Consider the following 14082-nt stretch of genomic DNA (forward strand, 5'->3'; position numbering starts at 1 on the left):
AGTTAGAAAAGGTATTTCAAATAAGAAGACATGTTATAAAAGAGTATATCTAGTGCAAACCCATTTTTATTAAAACTTTATATATTTAAAATAAAAATAACACATTCACAACAAAAAATTTAGGTGACGGGATTACAAGTGATTTATTCTTCTCTTTTTCTCATCTGTATTTTCTAGAATAATCTTGTATTACTTCTATAATAAAAATAATCAAATATCACTTGAGTGATGGAGTAACTTCAAATATTTCAAGTGGGGAAACCTTTAATTCAACCTCATGTGCTCTGAACCTTGATGAACGTTGGTTTGACTCCTGGCTCTGCTCCTTATCGTGTGTGTCTTTTGGACTAAGTTCCCTGACCTTGACAAGCCTTGGGGTTCACCTAGGCCTAAGGGCAATAGTGATGCCTGTCTCTCATAAGATAATGTATGTAAAACCCTTAGCCCAGCGCCTGGCATGCAGTGACCCTCATTAAAGAGTAGCTGTGACGATGCTGTTGATAAAGATTCTCTGTGGGTGCTGCTCTCCTGCGAGGGCTGTGGCTCACTGTGGAATCGTAGCTGGGATTTGCTCCCTTTAGTAAAACACCCCCAACCAGGAGTAATGTATCAACTTTTGCTACGCCAGGGAAGGCACTTCTGCCTTCAAGCACATCTTTCTAAAATACTACTGAAGTCCCAGATTAGGTGAGACAAACGCCCTCGTGTGTCTACTTGGCTAGTTGGTGTCCTTGCTTGAATGATAAGAATGGTGTGGTATGCAACGTCTATTTATAGATGAACCAGAGAAATCCAAAAAACAAATTAGGATATGTTTGTTAATAAGGAAAGAGGTTTGCACTCAAACAAACAGTATAAATAGCCTGATCACATTAACACACACACACAAACAGAACATTGGTAGAAAATGCTCTTCAATTTTAATAATGTTATTATTTATTTTTTTAAAGCTGTGCTATTGCAGCTTCTATATTTATTTATTTTTCTTTTTTTAATCTCTAGAGCAATTTTTTTGGTAATACCAGAAAAAAGATTTATTTATGAAAAGAACTGCAGGATAAATCCTAATTAGGTAAATCACTTAAATAGGTAAATTACCTATTCTTTTTTCAAGGTTGATTTTACACACCATTCAATAAACAAGACAGCCCGGCTCTGTCTGTGGTTCTTACCTCTCTCTGCTGCTTGTAGTTGCTTAATGACATCATTTAGTCTGTTTCGAAGAGCACTCTTCCTTGCCAGGGATCCCGCCACACGCCTGCTGGTGTCAGCCACGGCCTCATCATCGCCTGTGAAGCAGCAGCAGAAAAAGTACCAGTGGGGATAGGATGCCTCTACAAAGTTCCTATTTCAGCAAATTCTGATTACTGAATATAGATCATCAATTCTGGAAAAGTGCATTTGGAATATAAGGTTCAGGATTGCAGATTTTTTTTTTTTTTTTTTTTTTAGCATGGGCAGGCACATGGAATTGAACCTGGGTCTCTGGCATGGCAGGCGAGAACTCTGCCTGCTGAGCCACTGCAGCCCACCCAAGGATTGCAGAAAATTTTGAACCCCACTTGTGAGTGACTTAAGATGTCCTAAAGTGACTCATAAAAGATGTAGAGAGAATGGCTTATTTCTCTGACTGAATAATAAAGTACTGCTGTGATTAATAGCACCCAGCAGCACCGTTGATAATCAGCTGCAAAGAAAAGCTCTATGTGTATGATGATGACTATTTCCATAAGAAAAGTCTTTTTCTCAATTGTTTCAATAAAATTTTTAATTGCTATATAACACGCAAGTAGAAAGGGGCCCAGATTATAAGTGAATAGCCTGCAGAGTTTTCACAAGGTAGAAACACAATGTACCCAGCACACAGGTCAAGAAAGTAGAACATTATTAGCACCCTGGCACCTCCCCTTGAATCCCAAAGATAACCACTGTTCTGTATTCTAGCTCTACCTGGCAGTTATTGCTGTTTTGATGCATGATTTAAAAGAAATGATACAGTATATAATTTTTAATATCTCTGTCTTAATTTCTGTGGTGTAATAATAAGTCTTGATATCTGGCAGTTTCCAGGTTTAGTTTTATTCTTTTCAAGATAGTCTTGATTATTTTTTTATTTGCATAGAAATCGAGAATCATCTTGTTAATTTTGTATCATCTATCTATCTAACTATCTATCTAATAATCTATTCTCAAGAAACATTTCTGGTATTATAACTGATATTGTATTGAGTCTTCTACTCAATGAATATGGTATTTGTTTATATTATTCCAGATCTAAAATACTACTGTAGTCACAGATTAGGTGAGACAAAATCTAATTTTTCTTTAGATCTCCATTCATTTGGATTTTTAATTTCTTTCAGCAAAGTATTAAAGTTCTACATGTGGAGGTATTAACATTTTTCATCAGATGTATTTCTAGATATTTGATACTATTTGATGCTGTTGTAATGTTATTTTAAAAAGTTAACTTTCTAATTGTATGTAGAATACAACAATCACGTGCTGACTTGTTAATCTAAGTGCATTAGTCTTAGAAAGCTTTCAATATTTCAGCATTAATATGTTTGATTAATATAGTTATTACTCTTTATTAGATTAAGGAAGTTGCTTTATAATCCTCGTTGGCTAAGAGTTGTTTTTTTTTAAATCATGAGTAGGTATCAAATTGTATCAAATGATTCTACTGCATCTACTAAGATGATCCTATGGCTCTCTCCTTTATTATGTGGTAAATTACAATGGATATCTTTTAATGTTAAATGATCTTTGAAATCTTACAATAAACTCAACTTGGTTGTGATGTATTGTTATTTCTATGTGTGCTAGATTTGATTTACTCATAATTTGATTAGGATTTCTGCAACTCTGTATGAGAGAATTTTGCTTATAATTTTCCTTTAAAAATGTCCTTATCAGATATTGGTGGTTTCATTGAATAAATTGGAGAGTATTTATAGTTTTTCTATATTCTGGAAGATTTTATATGAATTGCGTTATTTCCTTTTCAAATGTTGGGAAGAATTCACTAGTAAAGTCATTCAAACCTTGAGATTTTGTTACGTGAAGAGTTTAATTACTGATTAAATATATTAAACATATACACACCCATACAGTTTTATTCAGAGTTGCTATTTCTTCTCATATTAGTTTTGGTTAATTGTGTTTTTCTCCCAAAAACTATTCTTGAAAATGTGCTTGTGGCATAGTCTCTATCTCTGAATAAATCCAAACAGGTTGAGTGATGTGTTAGCTCATGATCTGAATGGAGTGATCAACTTTGTCAGTAATTCTTGGTTTCTGTTTTTGCTTTGCTTATTTCCAAAGCCATCAGGACATCTATGCTTCTTGACAAACAGTAAAATGATTTCTTTGCATCTCATTGTACTCTCCTCATCTACAATGTGTTCATAAATACACACTCTCCTATGGTGTACTTTCCCTTTCCTGTTACAGAGTTTTGGTGTCCTTGGCTTGCTCTTCAGTTATCCTTTTTCCCATACTTGGGTATATACATGGTAGAGCTTAGTAGATACTGTCACCAATTAGGGTGTAACAAAGTCAAGCACTTTCCCAGAATGCAAGGAGGGACTAAAACGTACTTTGTAGCTGTATTGCATCTTCTCTCCATCTCTTAATAGTTTCAAGTTTTTAATATTATGATGTAAACAATCGTTCAGCTCTTTTGGGGTCTTACGACTGCAAAAATCACTGGTTATTCAGTGTGTATGGTGTGTGAATTTATCTCAACAAAATTGCATTTAAAAAATCACTGGCCAGCATACTGAGAAAGTATATATTTGACTTAAATTGTATTTGGAGCTCTTGATTAAAAACAGGAGAAAGAAAATCTATTTTGGGCTGAAGTTTTATAAGGAGAAATGTTTCATAAAAAGTTTGTCCTATTTAGAACTTACTGTCTTGCAAAAAAATTTCTCATTTTAGAAAAGAATTCAGTGGATATTTCCTTTACATAGCAGACCCCTGAGATCATTACAGATTATTAGCTATTTGAATCAGATTACGAAGAAAGGAAAGCTGGGAAACTAAGATCACTGCTCACTGAAAATCATTTGGAGATGAAGAAACAGTTATCTGAAATGATAATGTAACTTGGGAAATAAATATGGCTTAATTGGAAAACCTGAGTTTATGTCATAAACATGAGTATTGTCTCAAGAGACAGTCCTATAAAATTCTGAGCCACACAGCCGTGACCCCCCATCCCTGTCACTTCTGCAAGTAAATCTATGTTAAAAAACAAGGTCATGAAATAGATGGCCAGAAGTGTAAAATATTCAAAGAGGTTGATACAGAGAGATTTATCTGGACATAAAATAGGAAATTTCGAAGAGATTTCATTCCAGAAAAGTCACTTTCAGGAAGTACAATAACTCAACAATGACAGGGTTGAGAAAATACATTGCAAATCATCAAGGAAAATGAAATATTTAAGCCACTGCATCATGAAGACTCACATATTATCGTTTTCCCATACAAAAAACAAAAACAATACATAAGACCTGGCAAGATTTATTTTAAAATATGTTGCTATTAATATTCTAATACTCCAAACGTTCTAACATTTTTCTAAAGAGTAGATTCAGGATTAGACATATAATAAATTAATTTGATTTATAAACTAACAGAATAGGGAAACTTAATAGGATTTTTATGGCCTTTGCTTACCCAGAAAACCTAAAAAAAATATGGTAATTGAGCAGTTAAGTGCCGTCCATATGAAAAACAAAATGCATTAATTTTCTATGTGTAATGGCTTTTTGTAAAAAAAAAAAAACACATGGTTAGACTTGAGATTAATTGCTTTGATAAGATTTCATGAAATTTTCAGTTTGAAATTTTGTCTTTGTTTTTAGTTGTTATTTATAAGTTAGCTAGATAATGAATTTCTGACCTCATTAGTCAATGCTCAACTATCCTTAGCTATAAGTGCAGTACCTCAGAGATGAACAATGCTTAGTGAAATTTTCTTAATGCACTCAGTTGTGGAATCACAATATTCAAAATTGACTATAATGATTTCACTTTTTGTTTTTTCTTACCTCTCCCACTCTCGGATGTGTGTGCTTTAGCAGAGACAAACACTAGCCTTTGGAGGGTTTTCTTTCCACATGACTAGGCTTGTCATAAATATAGTGAATAATGTAGAACTCAAACTTCAAGAAAGTGCAAATAACCAGACTACTTTGTGGTACCCTAACATCTTAATTTTCTTTCACAATGATGATCCAGTCCTTCATGGGAAAATTTTGACAGTTTTTCTGAATTGCCCAAAAGACTAAATTATGTGTAATATAGTTTTATTAAGTGAATTTTACGATATCATCTCCTTGAAAATCGGTATTTGTAAGTTTCTACCAATAAGCCTATTTGATAGCAAGAATATCCACCCTATTTTGGATAACTACATTGTTTTGTTTCCATGCAGTTTTAGTACATGGAAGGATTTTTTCTTTCTTTTTTTTAATGATTTATTTTGAAAAATCCTATTTTGCTTTTTAATACCTTGACCCTGAGCAGGAGCTGCTAACATATTTTTCAGCTTTAATACCATTTATTCTTTAATCTTAGAATTTTGAACTCTCTGTATACATACAAAAATACTGTAGAGAAGTGGGGAAACAGGAATTAAGTAGTAGGAAGCTAGGAAAACAAAGATATTTACTGGAATCTGCCCTTGCTTGCAGTTCTATGGCTTGATTGAGGAGGTTCTCGCTTTCATCTTTATGGTAAATGATTTGAGTATCAATTCCACTCACAGCCTACAAAAGTATTCAGTGGAGAGAGTGAGAATTACAGCAGAAGACATCAGCTTTTCAGAGCTTTAGGATTTAAAATGGAACAGTTTACCTGCTAAACACCAAGTCAAATTCACATGAGTTCATTTTCATAGCACAAAACCAAGGTCAAATGAGAACATGAGAAAATAAGGTCCTTAACATTTTCCACGCACGTGTTTCCTGAGGACAATTTGGCCAACCTGGAACAGTGCCCTGTAGGCTCCACCATACTCCTTGTCATACAGAGGACACTCAATAATTTTTGAGTTAAAAAATACAAATGTCATTACCCATAGGGAAATGCAAATCAAAGTTATGAGATACCCCTTCATACCTACAAGGAAAGCTTTTTTTAAAAAAAGAAAAAAAAATGGAAAATAAGTTTTAGAGATGATTCAGAGAAATTGGAATTGTACTGTATTGGTAGAAATGTAAAATGGTACAACCATTTCATCGCCAAAGCAATATGGTGCTTCCTCAGAAAGTTAAACATAGAATTACCATAAGACTGGGCAATTCCATTTCTACACATATGCCCAAGGAAATTGAAAACAGGGTCTCAAACATATTTTTATGCCAGTGTTTATAGTGGTATTATTCACTATAGCCGGAAAGTGGAAACAACCCAAACACCCATCAACAAATGATTGGATAAACAATGCGGTACAATATACACAATGGAATATTATTTGGCCATAAGAAAAGATGAAGTTCTGAGACATGCTACAACATGGAAAAACCTTGAAAACATTGTGCTAAGAGAAATAAGCAAGTGACATTAGGACAAACATCATATTACATCACTTATAAGAGATGTCTAGAAATAGCAAATTTGCACATGGAAAGTATATTAGAGGTTACCAGGGGATGGGGGAGAGAAATTGGGGGGAGTATGTTTGGTGGATGTTGCACGGGAGCATGTTGGGTGTTTGTAAACAAAATACATTTTAAAATTTTTGGATTATGCACAAAGCACCTACTCTATCAGCAAGAATTAAATATGTTTTCTTCATGGACCTTGGCTAAAGAAAACTGTCATTTGCCAACTGAAGTATAACACATCTTGAAGACCTTGCTCAACAGAAACCTTCACGGCATAAGTAAAATGGTCTTTCCTCCACTTCCCTGCCCTCTCTTCCACTTGTATTTCATCTCAGAAGCTCAAGAGATGACATTAGAAAATAGAAAAGCATAGCTTGGAAAAGGCAACATATGAATGTCCTTTAAAATAAGGGAATACTCACATCGTATATTCGGTCAGTGATGTTTAGAGCCAGTTCTGCTGTTTCATTGGCTTCACTGACATACTTGATAATATTTTCATAGACATTTGATGCATGCAAAGCCTTCTGCACCAGCCCATTGGTATCCGAACTGTGCAAACTCCTGTAAACAAACACACTTTTCATGATTTCTCCTTCTTATGTCCTTGGGAAATGGGACCATTTGTACATTTTGACTTTAATATTTCAGGGATCACAGAAACTTCCTTCCTGTTATTCAAAGTCACTTGGCTTGGCAAGGCTTTGCTGAGCTGCATTTCCTAGGTGTATTTCTTCCCTGCATTCCTCTCTGCATTGTCCCCAAGACTTCACCCTTTTTGGCTTCATGGCCAGCTGCTTGCCTGGCAGCAGCCACAGTAAAAAAAGAACGATAATGAAAAAAAAAAAAAAACCCCAAAAAACAGCATTCTGCACCTTTTCCAGCAAGAGTTTGTTTCTGTGGTGGAAGTCAGGCAGAGGAGTGAACTCTGTGACCGTCCCCTACCACAACTACAAACCCAAAGCAGCACTGATCATCTCTTCATAGAACAATCATGGCTCTGAGAGGGCACATGAAACCTCAGCCCGGTGTTGAGTGACTGTATGAATTGGTTTTACTCTTCTCTGTTCAAGCTTATATTCATCTTTACCTCGCTTTATGTAACAGAGCGTATTTTCCCCTGAGAAGGGGAATCATGAGCAATGAGCACTTTTACGGGCAGCTAGTGGGCTAGCCCCTTTCCATATATTATTTCTTTAATTCCTACCACACCCGTGATGAAAACGTTGTTCTTCCCTTCCCATAAATGAAACGGAGGCTTTGAGAGAGGGTACATAGCTTGCCCAGGACATACAGCTGCTAAGGTATGTCTCGCTTAAGGTTCAGCTATGCCTTATAAATGCACACCCCAACGCACCTCTCCATCCCCATCTGCCTTTACACACGCTTTCTTCTCTGCCTCTGTCCTTATCTGGCTGGTGTAAGGTTCAACTAACATTTATTGGATATCCATCATGCACTGGGCACTCTCACAGGGGCCAAAATGAAATGTCCCTCAGGGGACTAATGTGAGGTCTAACTGGGATAAAATATGTGAAATGCTTGGTAATGTGTCTGACATCCAGTAAACCTTAGGGTGTATTATACCGAAACTATTTTCTGAATTGGAATTTCAAATTGGAAATGTATCCCACCTAATTTATTTTATTGATACATACTTCTTCCTTGGTAAACTCTACTGTACCTTCCACTGCTCTTTCTAAATCCTTTGTCTTAATTTTATTTGTCTTAAACCCATCAGTTCCTTTATTATGTTCTTCAGTTCCAAACACTGATAATTAGTTTCACTTTATTAATCAGTAACTTACGGAAGATTGTCTATGACCATGTTTATGATATGGCAGCTCCCATGCAGGTCATCTCTTAAACTACCCTGATAATTTGAGTCCCGCAATTATTTCTCAGTCTCCTTGATCAGTTCCAGTCCCTGTATGTTCTCTCAGTCTTAGAGCCACTTTCTCTTTCCCTCTGTTTTCTCAGCAGCTTCCCTCTTTTTCATCCAAGGCCATCATCAAGCTATCTCCTCTGCAGCAGGGTCAATTTATCCATTAGGCACAGGAGACAGCGCCTCAGGGCCCATGATACCTTCAGGAGCCCAGAGAAATGCTTTCATTTTCATTTTTTTAATCAGAAGAAAAAAATGAGTATTATTGTTATTATTATGTTAGCCTTTATGCCAGTCATGAAATAGCATTTAAAAAATTTTTTTTTTATGGAAGAAGTGTCCACCAAGGCAAAATTACCTATGGCCTGCAAAAGTCAGAATGCAAACTTGCTCTGCAGAAGTAACTACTGTTCAAATACTTGCCACCTTGTCCCCATCCCCAATCGTTTGTTCTTAAAAATGGTTCAGAAAGTAAAACCTGAGGAAGGTAGATAAGAGTTTTAAAAGACAGAGGAAAACAAGGACTAAAATGTTACAAATATTTATTAATATGTATACTTTTCATTTCGGTGGATAATAAGTGGTGGTAAGATGTAATACCAAACAGCTTGAAGCAAAGCCTTTCTTTCTCTTACTAGGCACAAGCCAGACTCTAAATCAATAGTCGTAATAGAAATGTGCTTTGGGAGTGGAAGCTTCTTGATGAATTATGTCTATCTCTGTTTTAGGCATAACATGCAAATTACTGTATATACCCAATAGATGTTGAAGAATGTTTTCAATTTGAAGAGAAAGCATCTATAAATTTGGATATTTCCCTGAATCTATTCAGTTAGAAATATCCTGAACACAAAAGGGACTTCAGAATTATTAATATTCTGATACTGTTTTGTCTAAAGGTGTGGTAACTTCCTTAGAATCAGGCTAGAACACTGCTGCAGAATGGCATTTAGAGAAGGTGTGTTTTGGGATCCCAATGAACAGGACATAGTTACTAAAATGGCAAAAGAAAAATAAGGAGAGCCATAGGATGGATCTTAGAAGCAATGTTTTGCCGATTTAGTATATTACCAAGCACTGCATTTTATCAAATCTCCATTTTATTGCCTTGATCGAAAACACATATCCTGGGAGCATGACATTTAGCTGGATATAACACATTTCACATGCCAAGACTTCACATGATATTTATTACCTTCTCTCAATTCTCAAGAGATCTGGAAAAATATTTGAAAATTTTGGCAATTAGGAAAAAAAGGGGGGGTGGATTTAAGATCTGAACAGAAGTTAATATTGGTTCTTACTTTATTTGTGACCTTTACAGGTCCTTGTTTCTAATTGCCAGATTTGTAGTCTGTCTGTATAATGATTTCATTATATGCCTGTTACTTCAGGGTCATGAATTCAATTCCCATTCTTTCAGTATGTTTCAATTAACATTAATTGAGTCCCCAAGGGATGTGTGACTCTCTTTTAAACGCTGCAAGGAAAATTGTCAATTGATTTTCTCTTAACAGGTGTTGAAACCAAAGGTCCTGCTGGGCACTGCGGAGTGGTGGGCCATTTACCAGAAGTCAGAGTTACTTATCAACTCCCAATACTTAAGCTTCACAGAAGACATTTGCGTGTGGAAACTTAATACTGTCTATGAAATAACTGGGCAATGATGGTACAATTAGACCTTGTAAAAGAATCTGATTTACTTGATAATATATAATGCAGAAATTATGCCCATAACCAAAATTCCTTAGGTCACCCTGTCAATAACTGTGAGAATAGAACCGTTCCCCATCACCCCCCAAAGCACCGCCCCCCCCAAGATTTCTAATCTGACATGTTTTTAAACTGAATAACAGTCTGTCCAAAAGAGCTGTTACCCCCGCCCTAACAAAATACCCCCACCCTAAAACCAACCTGCTAACACGGTATCCCAGTAACCCTGGCTTGAGGAATTGACCAAAAACATTTTATTCAGCCCATGTAGATATTAGCTTTCTGAAGCCAGAAAATTACCTGTTCAGCTCATCAGCCTCTTCTTGAAGGTTCTGTGCATGATTAATAGCTTCTTGGACTAAACCATGACTGAGGTTACTCAGGTTAGATAGTTTTCCTTGTAGTTGATTTTTGGCTCCATCTATCTCTGCATAAATCCCAGATGCATTCTTTAAAAATGTCAAAAAATCAATGAATTTAATTTAGAAGAACTTAAAATACTTTTCCTAGGGACACCAAAAGATAATCTCTACCTATCCTTATTATAAAGTTCAGCAAATTACAGGCCAGGTCTATATGAGTATGAACTACCATAAGCAGATATTTATTTCTCCTGCATTTTCAAACTTTTTGCTTCTAGTGGATTGTTTCCCTAGCATTCAGGCATGCTCTACCATACACCATCCAAAAAAAAAAAACTAAACTAAACAAAAACCCTCCATCAGCCAATACAAACCCAACATTATCTCCCTACAGTTACTGCCTTACTTTTCCATTCTCTTCATAGAAGAATGTCTGGATAAAATACCAGTTGTTTATGCCTGCTATTTCTATTTTCTCTTCCTATTCACCCTTTTGACCTATTCCAGTCTGGTTTCTATTCCACCAAAGCAGAAATTCATTTATGACATCTACGTTACTAAATCCAATGGACATTGTTCTATTCTCATATCATCTAACCTCTCAGCTGCAAGTCAGGTGGTTAACTACTCCCTCCTTGAAACTCACCTCTTGATACCACTTCTCTTGGCTTTCATTTCAACCTAGGCCTCCTGTGATCTTGGCTAAAGATCAGAACCACTGTGTGATGCTGCAGAAACCTATTTCTGCCAGCCTCTGCTGGGCCCTCTGTATTAGTTAGGGTTCTCTAGAGAAACAGAATCAACAGGGAACACTTGCAAATATAAAATTTATGAAAGTGTCTCACATGACCGTAGGAACGCAGAGTCCAAAATCCACAGGGCAGGCTGCGAAGCCAATGACTCCAATGGATGGTCTGGATGAACTCCACAGGAGAGGCTCACCAGCCAAAGCAGGAATGGAACCTGTCTCCTCTGAGTCCTCCTTAAAAGGCTTCCCATGATTGCATTTAGCATCACTAATTGCAGAAGACACTCCCCTTTGGCTGATTACAAGTGGAATCAGCTGTGGATGTAGCTGACGTCATCATGACCTAATCCTATGAAATGTCCTCATTGCAACAGACAGGCCGGCGCTTGCCCAATCAGATGAACAGGTACCACAACTTGGCCAAGTTGACACCTGTCCCTAACCATGACACCCTCTAACTGGATAGAGGTTTCCTTTTGCAGTCATCCAAACAGCAATTCTAAACTTTGACACCATTCTCAAGCCAATAATATTTCCCTTCCTCACCTCCATCTTATTCCAAACAGATCATTTTCTTTTCTTTTTTGTTTAGAAAATGTAAGCTAACTGTTAGTGGGAAACAGTTCTTTTTACCCACCTGATGTTTCCTCTAGATAAAGGGAGCTCAATCAGTTATACTCCAGACCTCTCCACCCCTATTCACTCTCTGCTCACTTTCTTTTATATGTAAATTAGCAAGAAGAATTGTACTGGTTCTGCTCAACTCCAACTTTCTTGCTCTCAGGAGTAAGATGCCACCAGGAAGCCTGAACTTTCCTCTGTTCATCCACAATGAAGGTCATCCTGGTGGAACCACCACATAAGCCCCAGAGTGTTTCTTGTCTAGCTGGGTAGAGCTATCTAATTCTGGAACTGAGTTAACAGTTCTAGAGTCCTACTTGGCTAACAGACCTAAAACCATACTTACAACTTAGCTATGCCAGAAATAAAAGTGGCCACTATTCTTGGACTACATAACTACTATTTTATTTGTTTTTCAAGTTATTTAGAACTTAGGTTCAGAAAAATGGTGCTATTTATGGGAAGCTCCCTCAGAACCTCCAGTACTAATATGCAAGAATTTCCCCAACTTTTTGCTACCATCAACCCCAACCCCCCACAAAGGAAATATCAGTTTATTTATAGCTATAACTATATTTACATTTTCCTCCTATTTTAAGAGGAAGAAGAGTTCATTTTCTGTATAATGCAAACTCCCCCATCTTCTCAATGACCCCATTTCCCATTTTTCTTAGTTAGTAGCAAGATATAAACCTGCCCAAGTTTCTCCTGCTAAAAACAAAGTTAACCTATTCCTCAGCTCTAGATTCCCCTTCAGCTTCTTCTCTTGCTTTGATGCAGGAAAATCCATGGAAATGGTTTCTGCCAGTGTCCCCAATGCCAGAGCCCCATATTGCCAGGTCCATTGGACACTTTCCAGTTTTTATTTATTAGACCTCTCCTCTAGTTTTGTGACAGCCTTGGTCACTGTCTTTGTCTTAAAATGCCCTCTTCTACAAACTTATATGCTGCTGCTTTCTCCTGGGTCTTCTATTTCCCTGCCAGGAAGGGGACCTTAAGACGATGGGTGTTTCTCAGTGGGACTGTCAGCTCTTTCCTCTCCTTTGAGGTATCTAATCTCTTCCTAAGCCTTGTCTTCTGGTCTAATTAATTTTCTACCACCATGTAGGAATAATGATCTTTCTATAAAGCAAATCTGATTATATCATTTCCCCTCCTCAAAACCAGCCCATTGCTTTGCAGGAATAAATCCAAATTCTTTAGTGTGGCTTTATTAACTGACCCCTTTCTCTTACCAATCCATTATTTCTCCCCACACCACTCCATCATATGGTCCAACCTCAACTAATTCTTGTTTGAATGCTCCATTTTTTTTCTGGCTCCTGTGCCTTTACCTACCTGGAATGCCTTTCCCTTTTTTTCTGTCCAATCTATCTGGAAAATTCCTACTCATCCCTCCAAATTCAGCTCACATCTTCCTGAAGCCATCCTTCATCTCCTCAGAGTGGGTTAACTATTGCCACATATTTCAGTTATCCACTTTTTACTGTAATTACTTTCATGGTTATTTTACTCACTAGACTTCACAATCCTAGGAGGCAGGAAGTGTGTTGATCTTTGTACACAAAGAATGCAGCATAGTTCCTATTACAAAGGGTTTATTTTTAGAGAGACAGTATTGTTTTAAGTGTCAAGAGATTTGGTTGGTTGTATGGGGAAAAATGTTTTGAAAAAAATTGTTTTTAATTTTATAAGCAGAAAAATGACCACTGACATTCCATTTCTACTCATTCATTCAACAAATGGTTAGTGCGTGGCAGGCTCTCTTTTAGGAGACAGAATATACAGAAAAGAACTATTTTCTGTAGTTCTGTAGACTCAAAGAATTATTTGAGTCTCTGTTCTCAAATAATTTACAATCTAATAGGAAGATTCAGATAAGAGAGATAAGGATGGGATTCAGAGCATAAGTGGAGGGACTGGAATTTGACAGGAGAAGGGACATTTCATTTGTCATGTCAGGAGGGAGGCAGAAGTGTGGATGCAGGTGCAGGTGGTCGGTATATTTATATGGGGAAGAAAGATGAGGGAGTTTCCTTTTGGTTTTTTTTTTTTTTTTCAATGAAGCATGAAGTCACCAGCCAGAACTGATAGGAGAGATGGATTTCCCACCAGTCATGTATGGCTGCT

General features: G+C 36.7%; 1 protein-coding gene across 2 annotated transcripts in view; it reads right to left on the reverse strand.

Moving 5' to 3' along the window:
• LAMA4 (laminin subunit alpha 4) overlaps positions 1-14082 on the reverse strand; it is a 147237-nt gene that overhangs the window by 42771 nt on the left and 90384 nt on the right. For both annotated transcript variants that reach the window (XM_077162698.1, XM_077162697.1), the window contains exons 13-16: positions 10522-10670; positions 7046-7187; positions 5687-5783; positions 1173-1289 (exon numbers count right to left, since the gene is read on the reverse strand). In XM_077162698.1, the coding sequence (XP_077018813.1) occupies positions 1173-1289; positions 5687-5783; positions 7046-7187; positions 10522-10670 (505 nt within the window). The remainder of the gene's footprint in view (positions 1-1172; positions 1290-5686; positions 5784-7045; positions 7188-10521; positions 10671-14082) is intronic.

The sequence above is a fragment of the Tamandua tetradactyla genome, chromosome 5 (genome assembly GCF_023851605.1).
Source record: "Tamandua tetradactyla isolate mTamTet1 chromosome 5, mTamTet1.pri, whole genome shotgun sequence".
NCBI lineage: Eukaryota > Metazoa > Chordata > Mammalia > Pilosa > Myrmecophagidae > Tamandua > Tamandua tetradactyla.